The sequence below is a fragment of the Pelophylax lessonae genome (assembly GCF_965119305.1).
Source record: "Pelophylax lessonae genome assembly, chromosome: 10".
Classification (NCBI taxonomy): Eukaryota; Metazoa; Chordata; class Amphibia; order Anura; family Ranidae; genus Pelophylax; species Pelophylax lessonae.
Genome location: NC_138777.1, coordinates 139,661,851 through 139,689,154, shown reverse-complemented (window position 1 = coordinate 139,689,154; position 27,304 = coordinate 139,661,851). Strand labels below are relative to the sequence as shown.

At 45.7% G+C, this 27,304-nt stretch overlaps 1 protein-coding gene across 1 annotated transcript in view; it reads left to right on the top strand.

Annotated features, from left to right (window-relative positions):
* Positions 1-27,304, top strand: part of NFATC3 (nuclear factor of activated T cells 3) — a 973,084-nt gene that overhangs the window by 554,299 nt on the left and 391,481 nt on the right. Inside the window, exon 6 of the mRNA XM_082271077.1 lies at positions 19,075-19,215. Within this exon, the coding sequence (XP_082127203.1) occupies positions 19,075-19,215 (141 nt within the window). The remainder of the gene's footprint in view (positions 1-19,074; positions 19,216-27,304) is intronic.

Genomic DNA, 27,304 nt, shown 5'->3' with positions numbered 1-27,304 from the left:
CGGATTCCTTATTTGTCCTTCCGGAGGGTCCTCGGAAGGGCATGGCGGCGTCGGCTTCTACCATCGCCAAGTGGATCAGACAGACCATTGAACAGGCATATGCTTTGAAGGGAAAAGTTCCTCCTATGCCTGTGAAGGCGCACTCTACCAGGTCTCTGAGTACGTCTTGGGCCTGTCATCATCGGGCTTCTGTGGCCCAGGTGTGTAAGGCGGCGACTTGGTCGTCCGTTCACACCTTCACGAAGTTCTACAAGGTGGATGTTCAGGCATCGGCTGATGCTTCCTTTGGCCGCAAGGTTCTTAGTGCGGCAGTTCCTTAGGGTCCCTTGTTTTGGGCCCTTGGCTGTTTGGGATATAATTTTATCCCTAGGTTATTTGTTTTTTCCTGGGTTGTTGCTCCTGTTGAGCACCTTTTTTCATGCTGCCCAGCTGGTTTCCTTCCCTTGGTAAGGTTCCTTTCTCTGATGTGGAGACGGCGTTGCCTTTGGGCGCGACTGCGTTTCCCACCCCTCATGTTTGCACTGCTTTGGGACGTCCCCATTGTGACGAAGATGAAGAGGTGGCGACTGTCGGAGGACGTAAGAGAAAACTGAATTTTTGTAAAATCTTACCTGTAAAATTCCTTTCTCTGAGTCCTCCGACAGTCGCCGCCCCCGCCCCTCTTTTGGGGTTTGGTTGTATACTCTACTGCTATTCCACTGAAACTGAGGTATGGATACAGGAAGTAGGAGGGTATTGACTGAGGGGACCACCCCCTGGGGGTGGGATATGTTAAAAGCCTTAATATTGACATATTCTGTTGCCTAGCTACTCCTACGGAGCAAAGGTCATAACCCCATTGTGACGAATATGAAGAGGCGGCGACTGTCGGAGGACTCAGAGAAAGGAATTTTACAGGTAAGATTTTACAAAAATTCAGTTTTTTTGCCACAGAATACTAAGGGTAAAGGACCTCGTCATAGACGGGGGCCTTCCTTTTCCGCTCATAAAAAGTTTTTTCGCTCCGCTGGGGCGGGCGATAAGGCAAAGCTCCTCCAGGAGGATTCAAGGGGTGCTGGTCGGGTAAACAAAAGTCCGGCTCTTCCAGAGCTGAAGATAAGACCACTAAAGCCTGAAGGTGCGCCCCCACCCATATCTGGGGTGGGGGGACGTCTTCACCGGTTTCCGGACCCATGGCTCTCCAGGATTCCAGACAGATGGGTTCAAGAGGTCATACGGTCGGGATACAAGATCGAGTTTCAATCACTTCCACCGGTGCGATTCTTCCCTTCCAATATCCGACTATCCCCGGATCGCTTAAAAGCTTTGCGGGGGGCAATAACGGATTTGATGCAACAAGGAGTGGTGGACCACGTTCCTTGGACAGAACGTTTTCAGGGGTTCTATTCGAACCTGTTCACAATACCCAGAAAAGAGGGCAAGGTGCGTCCAATCCTGGACTTAAGAGCACTCAATCATTTTGTACGGGTACAAAAATTCAAGATGGAGTCCATTCGCACAGTAGTGGCCTCCCTTCGGCAGGGGGATTTTCTGGCGTCAATAGACATCAAGGATGCCTATCTTCATATCCCCATCTTCACAGGACATCAGCGTTTCCTTCGGTTTTCCGTAGGGGAGAACCATTATCAGTTTGTGGCGTTACCCTTTGGTCTCGTCTCTGCTCCCCGGGTCTTCACAAAGGTATTGGCCCCGGTTTTGGCGCTGTTGCGACAGCGGGGCATATCGATTCTAGGTTACCTAGACGATCCTCTTCTTCATGTGGAGTCTCCGCAGGCTCTGTTGCTAGACTTGGAGATCACTATGACATGAACTCTTTGCAAGAGTTCGAGTGGATGATGAACCTGCAGAAGTCATCTCTGTTTCCCACCAGGAGGCTGGAATATCTGGGCCTAATTTTAGACGCATCCCTAGCAAAAGTGTTTCTCACTGCAGAGAAACTCCAGAAGATTCAGTCAACGATTCAGATGTTACTGTCCGTCAACTGGCCTTCCCTTCGGACTTGCATGAGGGTCCTGGGATTGATGGTGGCCTCCTTCGAGGCAGTACCGTTTGCCCAGTCTCATACCCGAATCCTTCAAAAGGAGATTCTTCTCAAATGGAATCCGAATCCCGATTTCCTGGACAATCGGATCCGGCTGAGCGAACGGACCAGGGAGTCTCTGGTCTGGTGGCTTCGGTCTCCGATGCTCAGCCAGGGGAAGTCATTTCTTCCGATATACTGGACGATTGTCACCACGGATGCCAGTCTATCCGGATGGGGAGGAATTCTCGGCAGATTATCTGCTCAGGGACTTTGGTCCCTGGAAGAATCCAGGTTACCGATAAATGTGTTGGAACTGAGAGCGATCAGACTTTGTCTGATTTACTGGACCGAGCAGCTCCGGGGCAGCCCGGTTCGGATCCAGTCGGACAATGCCACGGCCGTGGCTTATGTCAATCACCAAGGGGGCACCAAGAGTGTACTGGCGGCCATAGAGGTGGCCAGCATTCTTCGTTGGGCGGAACGGTTTGTTCCAGCTCTCTCCACGGTATTCATTCCGGGGGTGGAAAATTGGCAGGCAGATTATCTCAGCCGTCAGATTCGGGATCAAGGGGAATGGTCTCTTCATCCAGAGGTATTTCACCAACTGTGCCTTCGTTGGGGCACCTCGGATGTGGATCTGTTGGCATCTCGGCTCAACAGGAAGGTGCGGAGGTTTGTGGCTCGCTCCCGCGATCCTCTAGCAGACGCCGCAGACGCGCTGGTCGCCCCGTGGGGGCAGTATCAGCTACTGTATGCCTTCCCTCCTCTCAGGTTGCTGCCGAAACTTCTTCGCAGGATAGAGGTGGAGGGAATTTCAGTCATCCTTGTGGCTCCGGATTGGCCCCGTCGGGCCTGGTATGCTGACCTGGTCAGGCTGATCGCGGACGTCCCTTGGTGACTTCCTCTCAGGGAGGACCTGCTGTCTCAGGGACCGATTTTCCATCCTGCTTTACGATCGCTGGCTTTAACGGCCTGACTGTTGAGACCCAGGTGCTGAAGGACAAGGGTTTGTCAGCTTCAGTTATTCCTACTCTAATTAAAGCGAGGAAAGCGACTTCCAGAAAAGTCTATCATCGCACATGGAAGTCTTATATTGCGTGGTGTGAATCCCTTGGATTTCCTCCACGTGTCTATTCGGTGACCCGAATCTTGGCTTTTCTGCAACAGGGGGTTGAGCAGAAGCTGGCCTTGAGCACTATCAAGGGTCAGGTTTCAGCGTTAGCAATCTTCTTTCAGAAGCCTTTGGCTACTCATTCCTTGGTGCAGAATTTCATCCAGGGGGTGCGGCACCTGGCTCCGCCGGTGCACGCGCCCTTGCCGCCCTGGGATCTTAATTTGGTGTTGTCGGTTCTTCAGAAATCTCCCTTTGAAGATATTAGGGAGATTCCCTTGCTTACGTTATCCCAGAAGGTGGCCTTCTTGGTGGCCATATCTTCTGCACGCAGGGTGTCAGAACTGGCCGCATTATCTTGTCGTTCCCCATATCTGGTGGTTCATAGGGATAAGGTGGTTCTTCGTCCGAATCCTTCCTTCCTTCCTAAAGTGGTTTCAGAGTTTCATCTGAATGAGGGTATTGTGTTACCTTCCCTGTGTCCTAAGCCCAGTCATCCTCGGGAGTTTGCCTTACATTCCTTGGATGTGGTTCGGGCAATCAGGGTATACTTGAAAACTACGGACTCGTTTCGTAAAACGGATTCACTTTTTGTGATCACGGATGGCCCCAAAAAGGGGTTGCCTGCATCTGCCGCGACTATCTCCAGATGGATCAGACAGACGGTGGTACAGGCTTATGCTATTAAGGGTCGGGATCCTCTGTTCCCTTTTAAGGCGCACTCCACTCGGGCGTTTAGTGCTTCCTGGGCCTTCCGCCATTAGGCGTCAGTGGTTCAGGTTTGCAAGGCGGCTACCTGGTCGTCGGTTCATACCTTTACAAAATTTTATAAAGTTGATGTGATGGCATCGGCGGATGCCTCTTTTGGCCGCAAGGTTCTGCAGGCCGCTATATGAGGAGACCGTTGGTCTACCTCGAGGGTTTTTTTCTGTTGGGTTTTCAGTTGAGTCTCATCCTTTTGTTTGATGATCCTTTAAGACTTCTAGTCGGCACCGGTTGGGCCTTCTGGATTTGAATTTTGATTTCTGTTAGCCCATCCCTCATTTGTGGCACTGCTTTGGGACGTCCCAATTTGATATTAATCAAAGAGGACTGCGTCTGTCAATGAGCGACAGAGAAAATTGGATTTTTGTAAGAACTTACCGTAAAATCCTTTTCTCTTAAGCTCATTGACAGACGCAGTACCCGCCCCTCTATTCTGAGTTGGGTTGGGTTAAATTCTCTGACACTGCTTTGTGACATAACTGACATCCTGTAGCAGAGAGAGAGAGGATATACCCTCTGGGACTGCCCCTAAGGTGTGGCCAGAACGTTTTCTTCTGCCTAGTGTCCTACTCCTGTAGAGGGCAGTATAACCCAATTTGATATTAATCAAAGAGGACTGCGTCTGTCAATGAGCTTAAGAGAAAAGGATTTTACGGTAAGTTCTTACAAAACTCCAACTATAATTGTCATCACATTGGAATAAAACTTTGCTGGTTAATTTCAAGTTCGTTGTTTCAGTTGCAACTGTAAACAAAAAAAAGCATAAAGATATGAAGCCCCTGGGAAACCTACATCCAGGGTACTAAAAGATTTGTTGTGTCATGTTGGTGTAATGAGACAATTAAATGTAAAAACATCCAAGTCGCTCCAAGGTAGGGGTAATTGGGTAAGAGAAGGCGTATGGGGAGAGTGAGAAAAAGGTGGAGTGCAGAATGAAGGGGATATTATGATGGGGGGGGGGGGCAAGATTCGGCGGCGGGTAATCAAGGGAAAAAGGAATTGCTCACATACAGTGCCCCAGAATCCCAATCGGCTCTGAGGTAAGCAGTCTAGTATCCGGCTATCACCTTTTGGTAGGCATCGGTACATAGTTACATAGTTAGGTTGAAAAAAGACACAAGTCCATCTGGTTCAACCAAAGAAAAAAAACAGTATTGAAAACCCAACCATACAATCCCATATACACAATCCTATACCTTCTGTTGATCCAGAGGAAGGCAAAAATAAACCCCAGTAAAGCATGATCCAATTTGCTACAGCTGTGGAAAAAAATTCCTTCCTGATCCCCTGAAAAGCAATCGGATATTCCCTGGATCAACTTTACCTAAAAAAAAAAAAAAAAAATTAGTACCCATTTATATCATGTACACCTAGGAAAGAATCCAGGCCTTTTGTAAAGCAATCTAGTGAGCTAGCCAGAACCACCTCTGGAGGGAGCCTATTCCACATTTTCACAGCTCTTACGGTGAAGAAACCTTTCCGTATTTGGAGACGAAATCTGTTTTCCTCTAGACGTAAAGAGTGCCCCCTTGTCCTCTGTGTTGACCTTAAAGTGAACAACTCAACACCAAGTTCACTATATAGATGTTTATGTATTTATACATGTTGATCATATCCCCCCTTATCTCCTCTTCTCAATACACAATAAATTCAGTTCCTCTAATCTTTTCCCCTTAGGTTAGGTCCTCCATGCCTCTTATCAGTTTGGTTGCCCTTCTCTGCACTTTCTCCAGTTCCCCGATATCCTTTTTAAGAACTGGTGGCCAAAACTGAACTGCATATTCCAGATGAGAGCTTACTAATGATCTGTACAGGGGCAAAATGATATCTCTCTCTCTGGAGTCCATGTCTCAAAGAAAGAACTTTGCTTGCTTTGGAAACAGCAGCTTGGCATTGCATGCTATTATTAAGCTTATGATCTACCAGAACGCCCAGATCCGTCTCCGCTATGCATTCCCCCCAGTTCTACTCCACCTAGTATGTATGATGCATGCATATTCTTAGCCCCCAAGTGCATAACTTTACATTTATCAAGATTAAACCTCATTTGCCACATAGTTGCCCAATGAAATAGTATATTGAGGTCAGCTTGTAAGTTGGAGACATCCTGTATAGAAGTTATTCCACTGCAAAGCTTGGTGTAATCTGAAAAGACTGAAATGGTACTTTTAATCCCAGACCCTATATCATTTATAAAGATATTAAAAGGTAAGGGTCCCAACACTGAACCTTGGGGTACACCACTGATAACTTTAGACCATTCAGAGTAAGAATCATTAACTACTTCTCTCTGAATTCTATCTTTTAGCCAATTTTCTATCCAATTACAAACCAATTTTTCCAAGTCAGTAGACTTTACCTTACACATTAGGGAACTGTGTCAAATGCTTTTGCAAAATCCAAGTATACCACGTACACAGCCACATGTGAAATGCAGCCAAGGCGTCCACTTTTCCCCGAACTGTTCCTCAGAGTTATAAATTGTAACTGTTAATTCTTCCATGCAGTGGATTTGCTTAATTTTGGAGTACCACAGTGCACAGGATGGTGGTTGGGCCTGCCTCCATAATGCAGGTATGCACGCTTTAGCCAGATTGAGGAGCTGTAGTGTTAAAGATTTTTTATACTTCCGCAAGGGTCTTTCCGTCAGGTGGAGCAAACATGCTGCTGGGTTGTCTCTCACATCTACTGCTGTCAGTTGCTCAATAGTGTCAGCTACCTCCCTCCAAAAAGTTCCCAGTGCGGGGCAGGACCAAAAGATATGCTGCATAGTTCCTACCTCTGTGTTGCATCTCCAGCACTTGTCTGGGGTAGCGTCAGCAAATTTATGGAGTACAAAGGGCACTCTATCATCTGGTAAGGATTTCTCTATCGCTCATTGACAGACGTAGTCCTCGGTGATACAGCACCTTCGGGTTATGTTGCCTCCACAGGAGTAGGACTAGACAGGAAATAAAATGCTCTGGCCACACCCTAGGGGCAGTCCCCGAGGGTATATCCTCTCTCTCTCTCTGCCACAGCAAATCAGTTTTTTTCTGTCTAGTCAGGAGTAAGGACCTAGATACCTTGCTGGGATCTTCGGTCCTGGCAGGATTTTTTTCTTAGAAAAGATTTTTTTAGACAGCTTTTTTTTCCTCCAGTGTTCCTGTGAGATCTTCAAGCAAGAAAGCTGAACTGGGCGACGGGCGGGATGTTGAGATCCAGTGGTCACCCCAGTTCAGCCTACGAGCGCGTGCAGGCCATAGCTCCGCGCTGGGTCGGCCGCGACATAGTCCCACTTGAGGGGACTGACCCTGCGAGTTAAACGTCTCGCTGAAACGCAAAGGACCATGAGTCACGGCGTCCGTATTGGTCGACAGCCCTCCAACTTCGGTGGAGAGGGGTACTGTCAGGAGTTGGCGCCCGCCTGGTTCCGGTATGGTGAGTAGTATGTTCCCCTTTTCCCCCTGACGGGTCTTGTGGTGAACGCGGGCCCCTCTCTGTAATGGTAAGGATGGGTTCCCCTCTATCCTATAACATAGCACAGATCCCCCTATATTGAGTGTGATTTGTGTGTACAAAAAGCCAGCAGGCTTGGTTTGGGAGCTGACAATCTAATTACAAAGTATGTTTAAAATGATTGTAATATGTGGCAGCACTGGAATCTTACTGTGTTACTAGAAGCATCCTACCTGTCAGAAGCCACAGGACAGGTATGCGGCTTGCCAGGTCATTCCTCTAGCTGAAGCAGGTCTCCCGACGGCCACGCGGTTCCGCCAGGGTTCGGTCAAGCTTATCTCCACGAGAGAAAGATTTTGCGATGCCTAGTTACTCTGCAGGACACCGCTATGCTGTATCAGACCGCCGTAGATCGCACGGTCTGATACACCATTTTGGCGTAGCCTCGTGTCTGCAGCATGGGGGTGGCCATGTTTGAGGTGACTCAAACACCTCGTGGAGCTAGGGGAGGCGCCGGAAGGCGTGCAGAGGGGCGGAGCCGCCTCCTTTCTTCCCGGGCAGCCAGCCAAAAGACTTCCTGTTTGTGAAGACAGCGCTGTAACCTGTTGCAGTGAACTCTGAGCATCAAGTGGTGAGCCTGGGGGTCTATCTCTCTCTCTCTCGATCGATAGGGATCCCTAGCAGGTAACACTGAGGGGCTTTTGTGGCGCTGGGGGTCTGAAAAAAAAAAAAAAAAGTTTTTTATTTAAGTTTGGATTGTATTTTCCGGGTAGTTACTGGAATAATCATGGACCCTGCCACACAAGTACCCCCACCTGTTTCCCTCGAGGGGGCCACGGGACCCGCCGGTGCACAGAGTATGGATGCATTTACAGCAGTTTTGGAGTCTATGGTGGCTCGGGTGGAGGCGGCCTATCAGGGACGGGGGTCAAGAAAGCGACCCCCGCCTACCCCTATATTATCTGACACCTCTGACTCAGATTCAGAGATGGTCACTGCAGCTGCAGGTCCCTCTGTAAGGGCTGTTATCTCAGGTAAAGCTCCCTCAGACAGTGAGGAGGACGTTCATTCTTCCGCCATAATTCAGGAAGAAGCATTGGTGGACGCACTAGTTGTGGCGGTGCGGGAAACCTTAAGACTTGAGGTTTTACCGGCAGAGGCAACTGAAACAGAGATTCCCTTTGGTACTAACAAGCCCATCAAAACGGTGAAGGTTTTTCCTGTACCCAAGTGTTTTGGTAATAAAATTAAAGGAGAATGGGAGCATTCTAAGCGTACCTTTACTATTTCCAAGCGTATTGCTAGACGCTATCCGTTTGAGGAATCCCTCATTAAGAAATGGACGGTACCACCAGTGGTGGATCCACCTATTTCCAGGCTGAATAAAGCCACGGTTATCCCAGTAGAGGACACTTCGTCCTTTAAGGATCCGGTGGATCGAAAGATGGAAGCGGAGTCCCGCACTATCTTCTCCCTGATAGGGTCAGCATTTAGACCAGTAATTGTTATTGGTCTAGTTTCCCAGACACTAACGGAATGGGCGAGATTGGTACGCCAAGACCTAAGGGGAAAAGATATCCCCCAGGGAACATCTGGTTTGATGGAACAGATTATACAAGGGCTACAGTTTGTCTGTGACGCAGCCTTGGATGCTACCCCCCTATTAGGGCATGCATCTATGTCAGCGGTAATCCTCAGACATGTGCTGTGGTTAAAATGCTGGTCAGCTGACCTAGGTTCCAAAAAGACCTTGACGAATCTCCCCTTTCAGGGGAATCGCCTATTTGGGGCCACCCTAGATGAAATTATTAAGGATGCCACTGGGGGCAAGAGCACTTTCTTGCCACAGGCTGCTAAAGCTAAGGGACCTCGCAACAAGCGAGGACCTTTCTTTACCGCCCATAAAGGGTTCGCACGCCCGGCTGGAACAAGCGGGAAAGGCAAGACTCCTCCAGGAGGGTTCAAGAAAGGCTGGTCGGACAAACACAGGACCGACTCAGCCAAACCCGAAGCAAAGGATCACACAGCCTGAAGGTGCGCCCCCACCCGGGTTGAGGGTGGGGGGACGTTTTCACCGGGATTCAGGACATTAGATCGAGCATCGACTACTACTACCGGTGCGATTCTTCCCTTCCAACATTTAAGTACTACAGGGAGCGGTAGTCACCATTCCCTGAATAGATCTTTTCCTTTACCTTTTCCTAAGATTAGTCTCAATTCCCCACAGGAATCGGATCTGGTTGACCAGACAGACCAAGAAGCCTCTAGCCGGGTGACTTCGGTCCCTGAGATTCAACCAGGAAAGATCACCGTTCCTGATAGGAATCAGGTGTCGGATAAATGTGTGGGAACAGAAAACGACCAGACTTTGTCGGATGGTCGGGGCCAGATAGCTCTAGGGACGCCTGGTTCAGATCCCGTCAGTGCCAGTGGTCCTAGAAATTCTAGGCTGGCCTCGTCAAGCTGGCCTGGTTGACTTGGACTTGCTAGTCGCGGACGTTCCGTGGGAACTGCCTCTCAGGGAGTATCTGCGGTCTCAAGGACCAATCTACCATTGTGCTTTACAGTCTCTGGTTTTAATGGCCTGGCCATTGAGACCCAAGTACTGAAGGACAGAGGGTTGTCCGCTTCAATCATTCCTACCCTTATTAAAGCAAGGAAAGCGACTTCCAGCAGAGTCTATTATCACACATGGAAGACTTATATCGCGTGGTGCGTATCTTTAGGATTTCCTCCACGTACCTATTCGGTGACTAGAATATTGGCCTTTTTGCAAAAAGGGGTTGAGCAGAAGCTAGCCTTGAGCACCATCAAGGGTCAAGTTTCAGCATTAGCAATTTTCTTTCAGAAACCTTTAGCTACCAAGTCCTTGGTGCGGAATTTCATCCAGGGGGTGCGGCACCTGGCTCCACCAGTCCGCGCGCCCTTACCGCCCTGGGATCTTAATTTGGTTTTGTCGGTTCTACAGAAACCTCCTTTTGAAAACATCAGGGAGATTCCCTTGCTTACTTTATCCCAGAAGGTGGCCTTCTTGGTGGCTATCACTTCTGCACGCAGGGTGTCAGAACTGGCTGCTTTATCATGCCAGTCCCCATACTTGGTGATTCATAGGGATAAGGTAGTACTCCATCCTAAGCCATCCTTTCTTCCTAAAGTGGTTTCAGATTTTCATCTGAATGAAGATATTTTACTACCTTCCTTGTGTCCTCAGCCCAATCATCATCGGGAACATGCGTTGCATTCCTTGGAAGTGGTTCGGGCAATCAGGGTATACCTGAAGGCTACGGAATCGTTCCGTAAGACGGATTCACTTTTTGTGATCACGGATGGCCCCAGAAAGGGGTTGCCTGCATCTGCCGCGACTATTGCCAAATGGATTAGACAGACGGTGGTACAGGCTTATTCTATTAAAGGTCAGAGTCCTCCGTTCCCTGTTAGGGCGCACTCCACTCGAGCGCTCAGTACTTCCTGGGCCTTTCGCCATCAGGCGTCAGTGGTCCAGGTATGTAAGGCGACCACCTGGTCGTCGGTACATACCTTTACAAAATTTTATAAAATTGATGTGATGGCATCGGCGGATGCCTCATTTGGCCGCAAGGTTTTGCAGGCCGCAATTTGAGGAGACCGGTGGTCTACCTCGAGGGTTTTTTTTCTGTTTGAAAATTTTTTTGTTGAGTCTCATCATTAAGGATGAGCATTGTAAACTTCTAGAAAAATGCAAGAAATGTTGGACCGGGCGCTACCACTTTAAATAGTATTGTGCAAATATGTGCTGTAAAAATGCATGTGTTGCAATCAACAAAGTGAAAAGTGCTATGTGCCATTTAAAACCAACAATAGGTATTGACCTGGGCTGTGCTTATTGTGCCATATTTAAAATGTCATATACCATACATTTATAAAAAGTGCCAAGTGCTGATAAAACCAAGTGCCACGTGTTGTGATCCGTGCTAAAACAATATATGGCGCCGGCGGATGTTCCACCAAGAAAAGCACCGCTGCTTACCGCACTCTTAAGCCTTTGACTCGACACTTCTTGAAACCGGAAGTGACGTATTGACTTCCGGTTTTGGTGTTTTGAGCCAGTGGAACGCGGAAGCGACCCGGCGAACACCATTCAAGCTGATCGTGAACTCCCCAAACTGTGAGTGGATGCTAAATATTTTCGCTTTATACAACAAATGCTACGCAATGGAGGTTTATTCTTTGTTGTAGTGACCAAGAAGTGTCGAGTCAAAGGCTTAAGAGTGCGGTAAGCAGCGGTGCTTTTCTTGGTGGAACATCCGCCGGCGCCATATATTGTTTTAGCACGGATCACAACACGTGGCACTTGGTTTTATCAGCACTTGGCACTTTTTATAAATGTATGGTATATGACATTTTAAATATGGCACAATAAGCACAGCCCAGGTCAATACCTATTGTTGGTTTTAAACTGCACGTAGCACTTTTCACTTTGTTGATTGCAACACATGCACTTTTACAGCACATATTTGCACAATACTATTTAAAGTGGTAGCGCCCGGTCCAACATTTCTTGCATTTTTCTAACTCTACTACCTCAGAGGTAGGTTGGAGGCAGCTTACACCACAAAAAAATTGATTTTGTACTGAAACTCCATAGCGCTGGTATATAAACCCCCCCTTTTATTGTAAACTTCTAGTTGGCACCGGTTGGGCCTTCTAGATTTGGATTTGATTTCCATTTTCCCACCCCTCATTTGTGATACTGCTCTGGGACGTCCCGAAGGTGCTGTATCACCGAGGACTACGTCTGTCAATGAGCGATAGAGAAAAATGGATTTTTGTAAAATCTTACCGTAAAATCCTTTTCTCTTAGCTCATTGACAGACGTAGTACCCGCCCCTCTGTTTTTGAGTTGGGTTGGGTAAAATTCTCTAAACACTGCTTTTGTGACATAACTGATTTGCTGTGGCAGAGAGAGAGAGGATATACCCTCGGGGACTGCCCCTAGGGTGTGGCCAGAGCATTTTATTTCCTGTCTAGTCCTACTCCTGTGGAGGCAACATAACCCGAAGGTGCTGTATCACCGAGGACTACGTCTGTCAATGAGCTAAGAGAAAAGGATTTTACGGTAAGATTTTACAAAAATCCATTTTTTGTATCCTACTTCTTGGTATTGATTTGCAATGGAGGATTTGTGTGCCATAATAAGGACTTTCTCCAGTTGTATAGGCGAGAATTTCATTTTTAGGTCCAATTTCCATTGGTGAATATATGGTAACGCATCTTCCTTCGTCGTGGACAGCAGGTAAGAGTACATTAAGGTCTGCGTGTGTCTAAGCGGTTCTCCTTTCCTGCAGTGTCCCTCAAAAGGAGTTAATGGGCGGGGGGTATATCCCACTTTCTGAAAGATTTGAAGAAAGTGCCCCAGCTGGTTAATACTGAGTTCTCCCTGTGGCCACATGTCCATAAGACAAATCTTCCCATCAGCCCAATCTCCTCAGGCCACCCCCAGTGAGCCCAGGGATGAAGTCAGGGTTACCGATAATGGGGGTTAGTGGGGATGGCAGAAGTGCTAGGTCAGTGGAGCGAAAGATTTGACTACTGAGACTGTGGCCCCAACCAATGGGTGTTTCTGTATGAGGTCAGTTAAGAGGTCGTTAGCTGTCTGGGGAGGTACGCCTGCATCTTCTAACTACATAGTCACCCCTTCCTTAGCACCCCCTTTGCAATGCCAGTCCACCATCCTCGAAAGATGTGCGGCCCTATAGTATTTTAGCTGGTCTGGGAGGCCAACCCCTCTCGCCTTTGGCAGCGATAAGATTTCCAGTTTTATTCTGCAGGCTTTATTAGACCAGACAAAATTCCTGTAGAGGGATCTAAGCTGTTTCAAAAACAAAAGCGGTATTTTGATTGGCATCGCTTGGGGAATATATGGTAACCTGGGGGGGACATTCATTTTCAATAAGCAACATCTACCGAACCATGACAAGGTCAAGGATTGCCACTTCTGGAGATCTGACTTTAGGGTTTGGAAAAAAGGGGTATTAGGTTGGCCTGGTAGAGGTTAGTGGGATCTGGAGTAATGTTGATGCCTAGGTATCTGATGTATCAGCTTATTGGAATGGAAATGAAGAGCTTAAATTAATAGCATCAGGGCTTGGTAGTGTTATATTGAGAGCCGAGGACTTAGTGAGAATAATCTTGTAATTGGACTGTTCGCCATATACAGTGCCTTGCGAAAGTATTCGGCCCCATTGAACTTTGTGACCTTTTGCCACATTTCAGGCTTCAAACACAGATATAAAACTGTAATTTTTTGTGAAGAATCAACAAGTGGGACACAATAATGAAGTGGAACGAAATTTATTGGATATTTCAAACTTTGTTAAAAAAAAAAACTGAAAAATTGGGCGTGCAAAATTATTCAACCCCTTTACTTTCAGTGCAGCAAACTCTCTCCAGAAGTTCAGTGAGGATCTCTGAATGATCCAATGTTGACCTAAATGACTAATGATGATAAATAGAATCCACCTGTGTGTAATCAAGTCTCCGTATAAATGCACCTGCACAGTGATAGTCTCAGAGGTCTATTTAAAGCGCATAGAGCATCATGAAGAACAAGGAACACACCAGGCAGGTCCGAGATACTGTTGTTGGGAAGTTTAAAGCCGGATTTGGATACAAAAAGATTTCCCAAGCTTTAAACATCCCAAGGAGCATTGTGCAATCTATCTTTATGTTTGAAGTCTGAAATGTGGCAAAAGGTCGCAAAGTTCAAGGGGGCCGAATACTTTCGCAAGGCACTGTATCTTGAGTGCTTTCAGAATGTTGGGGAGTGAGATACATGGGTTGGTGACAAAAAAAAAAATCAAATCGACAGCAAATGCTGCTATTTTATGGTGGCCAGAGGGTTTTCTTATAACTGAGAGGTCAGGATATTTTCTAATGAAACAGAGGAGTGGCTCCAGCGTTAGAATAAAAATGATAGGAGACATCGGGCATCCCTGCTTTGTTCCATTTGACAATGTATAAAAATCAGATCTCCAGTCATTAGCCCTAACAGCCGCCGTGGGAGAGGAGTAGAGTGCCATAATCCAACGAAGCATATTAGGGCCCAATCCTATGTGAGAGAGTGGCCTGCATGAAATGACAGGCCACCCTGTCAAAGGCCTTCTCTGCATCCGTGGAGAGCAACAGGAAAGGGCGTTTCACTGTGCGGGCCTCATGTATCAGATTAATGACTCAGATCATATTATCCCTGGCTTCTCTTGCTGGTATAAACCCCAGCCTGATCTAGATGTATCAGGTTTGCGATATGTGGGAGAAGCCCGTTTGCTAGGATTTTTGGTCCGCATTTAGTAATGCTATGGGATGATAATTGCTGCACTGGGCTGGGTCCTTTCCTTCCTTATGGATGAGCGTAATATATGCTCGTAGAGAGTCAATTGGCATATTACTTCCCGTAACGAGGGGATTGTAAGCTGAAAGAAAATGAGGGGTCAGGATAGTTGCAAAAGTCCGATGATACGCTATGAATCCACCTGGACCTGGCGCCTTTCGTGGTTTGGGTTGGGCCACGAATTCCTCGACAGTATGCTCAGCTTCCAAAGACTTTCCCAAGGCTTCAGTGAGTTTGGGCATACTGGAGTCTAGGATGTATTTCTCTGCTTCCAGAACCTTAGCTGCCACCGTCTCAGGGGACAGGTCCGGTTGAAGGTTATATAATGCTTGATAATATTTACTAAATTAAGCATCTATATCATGGGACGTGTGGACTCTTTTCCCCCTTCTGGTATCTATGTGAGGTATAAAGGTGCGTTTCCTTGGACCCCGCAGGACTCAGGCCAACATCGCCCTGGGCTTAGTGGAGAACTCAAATGTGTGTCGTCTGGCCCAGGCCAGACTTTGCGTGGTCTTTTGATAGAGCAGAGAGCGTTTAACGCCTCTTTGACCTTTTGTAAAGCGAGGAAACCAGATTCCGCCAGGGATCTCTTGTGCAGTGAACTAAGGGAGTGCATTTATGCAACAAGGTCACCTATCTTCCGAGCCCTCTCCCATTTCCTCTGAGTGTCTATGCGAATCAGGGTACCCCGCACCACACATTTATGCACTTCCCATGCAGGGTTTGGAATGGAGTTGGCGTTATCGCGAAAGAAGTTTACTAGGGTCTTAATCTCAGTGCGCACTTCTGGCATCTGTAACAATGACTCATTTAACCGCCAGGTCGGAGGTTTGGAATGGTCCCCCCCCAACTGTAGTGTCAGGGGAACAGGGGCATAGTCAGAAAAGAAGATCTGGTCCATCTGTGAGTCTGTGACCAGTGGCTAGTCTTTGTGTTGAATTATCCTCGAGTACTTGCTATGTATTATGGAGTAGTAGGTGTAGTCCCATTCCTTGGGGTGTATAATTCTCCAAGGATCTACCAAATTGAGATGTGAGAGTTCATTTTTCAATTTCTTTAAATATGAAAATTAGATGTGAGATCCGCCCCACGAGACATCTAGCACTGGTTCTGGTGCGAAATTAAAGTCTAGGAATCAGGAAGAGCGCCTCGTGGAATTCCAGCAGAATCGGGACCAGGGACCTTAGAAAGGTGTTGTCTTTTTTCAACCTAACTGCAGCGATTGAAGGTATTCCTACCGTTTGAAATTTTTCACATTTTGTCATGTTACAACCAAAAATGTAAATGTATTTTATTGAGATTTTATGTGATAGACCAACACAAAGTGGTACATAATTAAGTAGAAGGAAAATGATAAATGGTTTTCAAATTTTTTTACATGTAAATATCTGAAAAGTGTGGGATGCATTTGTATTCAGCCCCCGAGTCAATACTTTGTAGAACCACCTTTCGCTGCAATTACACCTGTAATTCCTTTTGGGTATGTCTCTTCCAGCTCTGCACACCTAGAGAGTGAAATTTTTGTCCATTCTTTGCAAAATAGCTCAAGCTCTGTCAGATTGGATTAAGAGCATCTATTAACAGCAATTTTTAAGTCTTGCCACAGATTTTCAATTGGGTTTAGGTCTAGGCTTTGACTAGGTCATTCTTACACATGAATATGCTTCCATTGTAGCTCTGGCTGTATGTTTAGGGTCATTGTCCTGCTAGAAGGTGAACCTTCCCCCCAGTCTCAAGTCTTTTTGCCCAGTGATTGTCTCCATCTTCCCATTAACTCTGACCAGCTTTTCTGTCCCTGCTGAAGAAATCCCCACAACATGATGCTTCCACCCCAATATTTCATGGTGGGGATAGTGTGTTCAGGTTGATGTGCAGTGTTAGTTTTTCTCTACACATAGCGTTTTGCTTTTAGGCCAAAAAGTTTATTTTGGTTTCATTTGACCAGAACACTTCTACCACATGTTTGTTGTGTCCCCCACATGGCTTCCGCAAACTGCAAATGGGACTTCTCATGGCTTTCTTTCAACAATGGCTCTCTTCTTGGCACTCAATAAAGTCCAGATTTGTGGATTGCACAACTAATAGTTCTCCTGTGGGCATACTCTCTTGCCCAGCCTGTCAGTGTTGGTGGATGGCCATGTTTTGGTATATTTGCAGTTGTGCCATACTCTGCATGGGATGCTATGTTATAACCTAACCCTGCTTTAAAAGTTCTCTACAATTTTATTCCTGACCTTTCTGATGTGTTTTTTGGCCTTCATGATGTGGTTTGTTCACTAAGGTTCTCTAACAAACCTCTGGGGGTTTCACAGAACAGCTGTATTTATACTGAAATCAAATTGCACACAGGTGGACTCTATTTTCTAATAGACTTCTGAAGGCAATTGGTTCCACTGGGATTTTAGTTAGGGGTATCAGAATAAAGGGGGACTGAAAACAAATGCATGCCACAGTTTCAGATATTAAACGTTTGAAAACCATTTATCATTTCCTTCCACTTCACAATTATGTGCCACTTTGTGTTGGTCTATTGCCATAAAATCCTAATAAAATATATTTAGGTTTTTGGTTGTAACATGACAAAATGCAGAAAATGTCAAGGTGTATGAATACTTTTTCAAGGCACTGTATGTAACTATGATGGGGGTTTGAAGCAACTTGTAGCTTCTCTTTGCTGGATCTTATGGGTCTGGCTCCTGCTGCAGTCATTAAAGTCGAAGGAGTGATGGCCAGTCTCCATAGTCTGGATCCCCTCTGTATTTTAAAAATTATGAACTTTAAGGTTGTGTAAAACATTGAGAGGGAGTCTTTTTTTTTTTTTTAATTATTATTTTCTTTACTAGTTGAACATACAAGTTTAATATTAGTTCAGTTTGCACTCAAAGTGGTTGTAAAGCTTCAATGTATTGAAAGAGCCACCGCAACCCTAAGCTATAAATACCCTTCCTGTTCTGCTCCAAAAGTTAAAAATCATTTGTTTCGTACCTTTTTTAAATTGTGTATTTCTCCCTTTCACATGACTGCATTACCCTGCACTGGCAAACACATAGCTGCTGGTGGGCATGCACTTTATCTTCTAGCTCCCTTATTCATGAGAAGGCATGTGTGTGGAAGGGGGAGATAAATGGCCGGACTGCTGTGAGGCAGAGTGGAGCTGGCTGGCTGGGATTATGGAGACAGACAAATGCACATGAGCATGTGATATGCATACCTCACATGAAAGGAAAATAAGGAGGGACTGAGTGCCGAGCTGGCTGGAAGATCTGGGACTGACAGTGGAACAGGGAAGTGTCAGCAAGTAGTCACATTTTGCCTGCTCAAAGCAGTCCTTGTCGGTCCAAGAGAGGAGGGGTCCTGAATAGTTTGAATAGGTCATTGTTTCTAATCAACCATTAATAAAAGTAAAAAGTGGTTGCCTGTAATTATGGATATCTGTTGGAGAATATCATTCTTGTCTGGAATTCCACTTTAAGCTTTAAAGCAAAACTGACGGAGTTAAAAATGCACACAGTACCCCGTGATTTAAGGTTCACGACAACAAGCATTCTCATCATATCATTTGATTAATTTTTGTTCCATTTAAATGCATGCAGCTGCCTTCAAATGTCAAATACAGCATTTGACAAAAAAATTCTGCCTTTTAACTGCTTTGCCTGGAGGTCAAACATTCCTCAGCAAGGCATCATGTGTCCAATAAAATGCAATCCAACGCAAAGTAGACTAAACACAACCTCTGACCTGCAAAGTGTACCGCTGCTTTAAAGTCACTGGAATTTTGCTGACCTGGTTTTGACATGTATTCCAAATGTGCATCAAATGCAGGATAACACCTGTCAATATGAGCCCTTATACTTCACTGTCTGGTGGCCAGCTTGCTGAATCTTCACTTGGTAGAAGAGCTCCCAATCCCATCCCATACGGTGTGAATAAGCCATGTTACTCGGGCACTCTGGTTTCTCCAGACAACCCCTATATCATTATCTTGTCCTGTAGTGCCTAGGTGTCAGCAGGAGTAACTACAAAGGCCAGTGGGGAAGATCTGCTGTTCATCATACTAGAGAAGTCGGGAGCTCTGACACAGAGGTTTTGGTATAAGGCATTTTAACACAGAGTACTGCTATGAGCTTTTTTTTTCTTTTTTTCTTTTTTCAATTTGGGATCAAGAAGCCCCAATCCCCAAGTTTGGTAGTAGTCTCTTGGGCTGCATTTTTTTTTTAAATCAATTCACTTAAAGGCTTCTGGTGTTTGAAATCCTTTTCTCTGTTTGGTTTGATTTGTGTGTGTGTGTGTGGGTGTATGTATAAAATATATGCATGCACATCGAGCCTGCTGTCATCTAACATTTTTTGTTTATTTCTTGATTGTCAGCCCAACGATCTGCTCAGGAGTTACCTCAAGTGGACAAATATAGCATAAATACCTGCTCAGTAACCGGTGGAGCGGAGATGACAATCACAGGATCCAACATCTTTCCTGAATCAAAAGTAGTTTTTATTGAGAAAGGTCAAGGTGGGATGTCTTCTAATTGTTTAATAATGTAAACCTAAAAGAAAAATTTGTTTTTTGTGGCAATAAGAACATCAACATGTCTGCTCACTATGAAAGTCTTGAAAGTTTGAGAAGCAAAGAGTAATACTATGTATAGCCATACATGGCTAGACTTGCCTCGTTACATGCCCAGGCCAGGGAAGCATAATCATTTTATTTCCCCATACACACAAAACATCATGGATGAATGAATCTCCACTGTTGGGTATTGTACTCAGTAGCTTCTTTACCCATGGCTGTCTGCATGCCAGAACAGTGACTGCATAAGATAGAATGCAGTCACTTCAGATGACATTTTACCTGTTCTGTCGATTTTTACCCTGCTTTGTTGAGCGCGGGAATAGTATTCATGGAGACCCCTAGATTTGTACTTGGAATGGTCTGATATGTTGGTCAAAAAGGAGGCTTGTAGGACTCTCCCCAACATAAACATTTCAAATAATAAATAATACACTGCCATAAGCAGCACATCATTGAAGGAGTTAGAAGGTTTTGTGGGAAAAGCTCAGAAAAAGTCACCTATCATATCCAGGATCCCCAGCACATGACATAGCACTGTCCAGCCAGTAAAAAATGGTGCTCCGGTTCCCCTCTATATAGGTAGGCTGTACGCACCTCACTGCATAAGGCACACATTGAAAGAGTGACTACAGCAGCTGTTTTGGCTCAATCAGACTGTGTGCATGCACAGTGCACCCTCTTCTCTCTAGCATTAACACAATGAGACCAAACCGACCATACAGTGATCGAAATTCGTCCAGTTCAGCAGGGATCAAACTAATTTCAATCAATGTATAGGCAGGCTGGTTTGTACAGAAGTCAATCTTTTCATCGACTATTCTATGGGCTTCTTAAAGTGGTTGTAAACCCACTTTAATTACTTATAGGTGAGCCTATATTAAGGCTTACCTATAGGTGCTGTAAATATCTCCTAAACTTGCACCGTTTAGGAGATATTTGCAGTGCATGCAGCTGATGTCATTGGCACATGCGCTCTGAAGAAACGGCCACCCATGCCCTTTCTTCAGGGCCCTATTGGGGGCTTCGTTGGAGGTAAGTGTCACATAAAGCGCTAGTATGCGATGCATACTAGAACATTATGCATTTACTTTGCAGGGAAGAAAAAAAGAAATACAATTTTGAGGAGTTGTCTTCCTCTTTAATTGTCTTCTCGTTTCACAGCGAGACATTCTAAGAATTTGGAAGACTACAGTTTGTTATAATATATTTTTGGAAAATCATGCTAGCGAGCATGTTATATAAAAACCTAATACTGGCATATAAGCTCTTAGTAATAGATTACAACGAAAACTATTTTTGGTTGGGATTTTTGGGCACTTAATAAAAAAACAAAAATGCTTTATTCAGACTTTATATAAAAGCAATACACATAAAGAAATAAAACCAGTCAGCTGATCGATAACACAGCATTACACTCCCTAAATGATTACGTGTGTGTCAGTTTTATAAAGTAGCTCCAACGCATTTCGATATCATACAATTATTCATTGAGGGAAAGAACAGTGGTCAATCTGAAAAACGGATGTACTATTGTATAGTGACAAAATAACATCCACTATGCATATACAACACAGTTGGTATAATGGGGTATTAGTGCACACTTGCATCATGCTTTCAACATTTTAAGCATTATTAAAATTAAATTTCTCTATCGTCCATTAACAGACGCAGCTCCATATCTTCTTAGACCATTGGGTAAGGCTCCTGCCATCAGGAATAGGACACTAGGCAGGAAAAAGCTTTACCACGCCAATGGGGCTGTCCCTGCAGGCATAACTCCACACACTCTGCTACAGCTTCCAGTTTGTTTCTGCCTAGTTTAGGAGTAGGACCTAGTTCCCTGCTGGGACTTCGGTGTTCGCTATATAAAAGGGAAACTTTTGTTATATGTAACTTTTATTTACTAGTTAGAGTTCCTGGAGAACTACAAGCAACAGCCGGTGAGGTTTCGGCCTGCATAATCTAGATCCTTATGGTCTCCCAGCCTTGCCAGCGAGCATGAGCAGGTTGTAGTCCAGCTCTAGGCCTCGCCACGACAGAGCCCCAATGGATGGGGACAAGTGTGCGAGTGGACCGTCTCACTGGGACGTGAAGACCTGGAACGCCCTGAGTCGCAATGTACCCCCTGGCTGGCAGCACCCCCATCCCGGGTGGGAGGTGGTCTGTTCGGAGTGGCGCCCACCTGGTACCATGGTATGGGGAGTAATGCTGTCCCGCCAATCCTCTGGCGATCTAGGGAGGGGGGGGGGGTAGTGGGCCCCTTCCTGGTAATGGTCAGACCCTCGGGAGATCCCTTGGTTCTCTCGGACATACCAGCATCCCCCCACCCGTCATTCCCCCCTCCCTTCCCCTAGTAGGTTCCTACCTTGCGGAACGGTAATATTGCGGCCGCTGCGGTGTTCCTGCATGCAGGGGGGGTGACCTGGTGGGGTCCTTTGTTAAGGACCTTTCGATGGCACTTGTCTGGGACCCCCCCATTTTGCTTAGAGTCGGGCTTTTTTTTTTTCCATTGACTATGTATTGTCAGACATTTTCTGTTGGTTCCCCATAGGAATGCATGGGGCGGCCATTTTGTAGTCCAGATCCAGGCAGCAGGCATGGTACTTTTGATCTAGCAATGACTGGCATTTTTTTCTGTTTCTTTTTCCTGTATCATAACATTTTTACTTTCTGTTTCACAGAACGTTCCAGCAAGCCTCCTGAGCGGTTGGGTAATGTTTTTGGGGTCCCTTGTAGGTTTTCCTCACTCTATCAGATTGTATTGGATTGGGATTTGTGATTCTGCTAGTACAGCGGTGGGATCGCGATTTGCAATCTTTTTAAAGTGACACTGCATCATTTTTAATCGGTGAAAAGGACAATGTTTCACCTACAGACCCCTTCGGTGTGGCTGCGGGACCCTCTGGGTCACAGTCTCTGTCTGCTTTTACAGCAGTCCTGGAAAGTCTGGTGTCAAAGGTAGATTTTGTGTTCAAAATTGATAGCCGCAAACGTCCGCTGCCTTCACCTCCATTGGTGGTATCCTCAGATTCTAAGGCAGATATGGCCGCCACGGACGCTCCCCATTCTGATGTATTGGTGTCCTCGCATTCAGATGGTGAAGAGAAGCTGTCCTCTTCAGCCGCCGCACAGGAACACGCATTGGTGGAAGCGCTCAGTTTCCGTGCAGGAAACTTTAAAAATGGCAGATGAATCTACAGCATCAGGTACGCAGGTGTCTTTTGGCTCCCGCAAAGCTCAGTAGTCAGGCAAGGTGTTTCCTTGTCCGGAGCTTTTTGACGATATTGTAAACGAACAATGGCGGTGCATTAAGCACATGCTAGTAGTGCCCAATCGCTTTAAATGCCGTTAACCCTTTGCGGAGGCGGTTTCCACTCAATGGACCGTGCCACCAAAGGTGGTTCATCCAGTTTCCAGATTGAATAAGTCTACTGTGGTTCCGGTGGAGGAATCCCTGGCTTTTACAGACCCCGTGGGTGGAGTTTATCCCGCCACTTAACGTGTTGGTGGTTTCCTTACTAAAACCAATCTTTGTGAACGTTCTGGTGTCGCAGACGGTCACTGAGTGGGTTAAGTTACTTAAGGGGAACTTAGAATCTGAACAGATTCCCCCGACACTGATTGAGCTCCTGGACCAGATGGCTCAAGCCCTTATATTCTTGTGTGACGTGTCCTTTGATGCAGCCCCCCTAGTTGCCAGGGTGTCTGCAGTGGGGATTGCCATTAGACGCATGGTGTGGTTAAAAAGCTGGTCAGCAGACCAGGGTTCTAAGAAGGCCTTGACTGACCTTCCCTTTACAGGAGAGAGGTTGTTTGGATCTTTTCTGGATGAACTGATCAAAGGGCCTACAGATGGGAAGAGTACTCTGTTCCCTTAACCCTCTTAAGGGCAAGGCACCACGTCATAGGCGGGGGCCTTCCTTCACTGCTCATAGGCGGCTTTTTCTTACCTCTGGGTTGCAAGAAAAAGGAAAGCTGTTAAGGTCTTTTGGGGGTTCCAAGAAGCCATGGACAGGCAAATCAAAGACCGGCCAGTCCAGTTCTGCAGACAAATCCTCGTCTGCATGAAGGGGCGCCCCCACCCGCCTCTGGGGTGTGGGGACGTATTTGCTTCTTTACGGAACCTTGGACTTCCCTGATTCAGGACAAATGGGTTCACAAACTGAACTGATCAGGGTACAAGATCGAATTCCGGTCTTGACCGTCGGACATGTTCTTCCTGTCCAATCTGCACCTGTTTACAGACCGGTTAAGGGATCTGCGAGAGGCGTTACAAGATCAGCTTGCACAAAGGGTGATTGTGCCATTTCACTCTCAGGAACGCTTTCAAGGGTTTTATCCAAACCTGTTTACTGTGCCCAGAAAAGAGGACAAGGTGCGTCTAATCCTGGATCCCAAGGCTCTGAACCGCTTTGTGCTGGTACAGAAGTTTTGAATGGAATCCATCCACACGATAGTGGCGTCCCTACACCAGGGAGACTTCTTAGCCTCCATAGATATCAAGGATGCATATCTACACATCCCTATATACGCTGGGCATCAGCGTTTTTTTCACTTTGCTGTAGCAGAGGAGCATTATCAATTCGTGGCATTACCCTTTGGTTTTGCCTCCGCTCCCAGGGTTTTTACCAAGGTACTTTCCCCGTTGTTGGCATTGCTGCGCCAAAGGGGTACTGGGGTATCTGGACGTACTATTGAGAGCGGACTCTCATTCAGTCCTGATGGGCGATCTGTCGATGACTGTCAGTACCCTGCAAGAGCTCGGGTGGAATATCAATTTCAAGAAATCTACCCTGATGCCTTAATTGGTCTTAATCAGGTCTCTATTTGGGAACCCTTGTGTAATGGTATCGTGCACTGGGACACAATTTTGTCAGGCAACTATTTTGTTTAAAGCAGCCATAACAGGTAGACCAGGGACCACTGATTCGCCCAGCCCTCTCCTCAAGCTAATTAACTCCCTGGGTCACTTAACATTAGTATGCGAGCTTCAAAAGAGCTGTTATTTCAAAGCAAACCTTATCTCCGCAGACAGGACGCCTAGCAGATGTGTAAAGCTATAAATGAGCAAGCCATTAAGACTGACCAGGCTGGGTCGTAAATACCACACTGCCCAGCTGGCCATTAGAACTGTAATACATTCACACACAATCATAATTGTAAACACAGCCAAGATATGTCTCTAGAAAGTATATATTTGAATGCCAAATAAAATACTGAATGAAATGAGACCATGCATGATCCCCCTATCGCACATGGAATAGAAAAGAGCGATAAGATATTCCCTGTATGATAAAAATATTCATATTTGGTATAGTTTAAAGGCAATTCACCTGCTGAGTGAGGGACTAGCAGTTTAAAGAAGGTAACCAAAACATATTTCAAGATATGAATTCTGTTATAAATCTGTCTAAAAGGGAGGTTCCTTGGCATTTGCTGAGCCTTAGGGCTGCCCATGGCCCCAGTGTTTATTGGTCAAGGACCTCTGGTGACACCCTCTGTGGGTCAGAGAAAAAGAGAGAAGCTGATAAGTTTCTCAGTTCTCATTTTAACATGAAGGAGGTACCATCCAACAAGGGAAGAACCGATCACACATGCTCAGCTCTGAACCTCTGATAATACAAGGATATTGACTGCAAGTATTTCATTTCTAATTCTTTATCTTAATTTTCTTTTTTTTTTTTTTTTCAAATATAAATTTTATTCAGGAATTTCAATAATACATACATTAATATTCTAAGTGAAAAATATGTCTCTAATTTAATAGGTATTTTGGCATTCATCTTATATTTTACACATCCTATATTCCTTCTTTTTTCTTTTTTTCCCCCCTTTCCCAAACCTTTCCCTCCCTTTCCCTCCCTCCCTCCCACCATCAACAGTGACAACAACCCAAAAAAAAAAGGAAAAAATAATAATTATATACATACTTATCCACGGCCAGCAATCAAAGATATTCATCATCTCCTCGAAACTACTTTTATCCTATTGTAAGTTGTTTCCCTTCCTCAGAGACTACAAACTGATTCCATGCATCCCATACTTTCTTATACTTTTCCTGTCTATTTTGTGAAGTTGCAATTAACTCTTCCATTCTCCTTATTTCCTCTACTCTATTTATCCATTCCATTATTAAAGGAGGTTGTATTTTTTTCCAATTACTCGGGATGCATGCCTTGGCTGCATTCACCAGGTGAGGGATAATAGAGTTTTCATATCTCCTTATCGGGATATCTGACAGATGCAACAAGAAGAAAGCCGGCCTCTCCTCTATTCTATATTCGGTAAATTTCTGGATTATATCCTTTACTCTCTCCCAGTATGGTTTTACTTCTGGACAGGCCCAGAGGACATGGATTAACGTGCCTACTTCTTTTTTACATCTCCAGCAACTATTGGTTTCTCTTGGATACCAGTTATGTAATTTCCTAGGTGTGATGTACCATCTCGTTATAAACTTATAGTTCGTCTCCTGAGTTTTGGTACATCTAGATGGTTTAAAGGCAAGTCTTACTATCCTCTGTACCTGTTCATCTGTCAAATCACACTCCAGGTCCCTTCCCCATTTTCCCACCCATGGAAGTTTAGGTTGCTCCTCCGAGTTTGTCAATAAATCATAAGAAATCGATAGTATGCCTGTACCTCGAGCCACACAGGAGAGGCAGAAGGAGCTTAGGGAAGTTAACAAGTGGCTGAGGAATTGGTGTAGGAAGGAGGGGTTTGGGTTCCTGGAGAACTGGGCTGACTTCTCAGTCGGCTACCGGCTCTTTAGTAAGGATGGGCTGCACCTTAATGGGGACGGTACAGCTCTTTTGGGGAGAAAGATGGCCACCGAGTTGGAGGGGCTTTTAAACTAGGAGACGGGGGGGAGGGCTCAGAAATAGAATCAGTCAGGAGGGAGCAGAGGACTGAAGGCAGTTGTAGGGTCAATAGCGACAGTAGGTCAACATCATCAATTGGCGGGTCTGTGCGGGAGAACAGCAGACCAAACAGAAATAAACAAAACCGCCAATCACGTTTAACTTCCGTAAAACTAAGAGGGGTATATGCTAATGCCAGGAGCCTAGCTAATAAGATGGATGAGTTGGACATGTTAGTACATGAGGAGGACATAGACCTTGTGGGAATAACGGAGACTTGGTTCGACCCCTCACATGACTGGCTGGCCAATATCCAAGGGTATTCGGTGTACCGGAAGGACAGGGTTGGTAAAAGAGGGGGAGTGGTATGTCTCTATGTCAAGAACAATATAAAGGTGCTAGAAAGGAGTGACATTACGGATGGGATGAGCATGGATTTAGAATCTGTGTGGGTTGAACTCGATAGGGAAGAAGATAAGGGAAAAGTAGTTGTGGGGGTTTGCTATAGGCCACCTAACCAAGGGGAGGAGGTAGAGCTGGAATTTTTAGCACTAATAGGTAAAGCGGCAAAACTAGGATCAGTCATCATATTGGGGGACTTCAATTATCCCGACATTGACTGGGAAGAGGGGACTGCACACTCGCATAAGGCCCGGCTATTCACGGAAACCTTACAGGATAACTACATGTCGCAGTTGGTGCATTCCCCTACTAGAGAGAATGCTATCCTGGATCTATTGATCACTAATGACCCAGACATAATCTCGGAGGTAGGAGTCCAGGACAACCTGGGCTCTAGCGATCACAGGATGATCACATTTAGTATAAATAACAATATAAAAAGGCAAGTGGGGAACATAAGAACCCTAAACTTCAGAAGGGCAGACTTTCCAAAATTGTACTCATTGATGGAAAGGGTAAACTGGGACCAAACCCTGGGATCACTGACCACAGAGGAAAAATGGGAATGCTTTAGAACAATATTAAGCAAAGGCATCTTGCAGTGCATTCCTATGGGGAATAAATTTAGAAGAGACAAAGCCAAACCTGGCTGGCTAAACCGTAGCGTTAAAAAACTTATTAGGGGAAAAAAATTGGCCTTCAAGAAATATAAATCAGAGGGCACCGTATCGGCCTTCCAGCAATACAAGGAGGAAAATAAGAAGTGT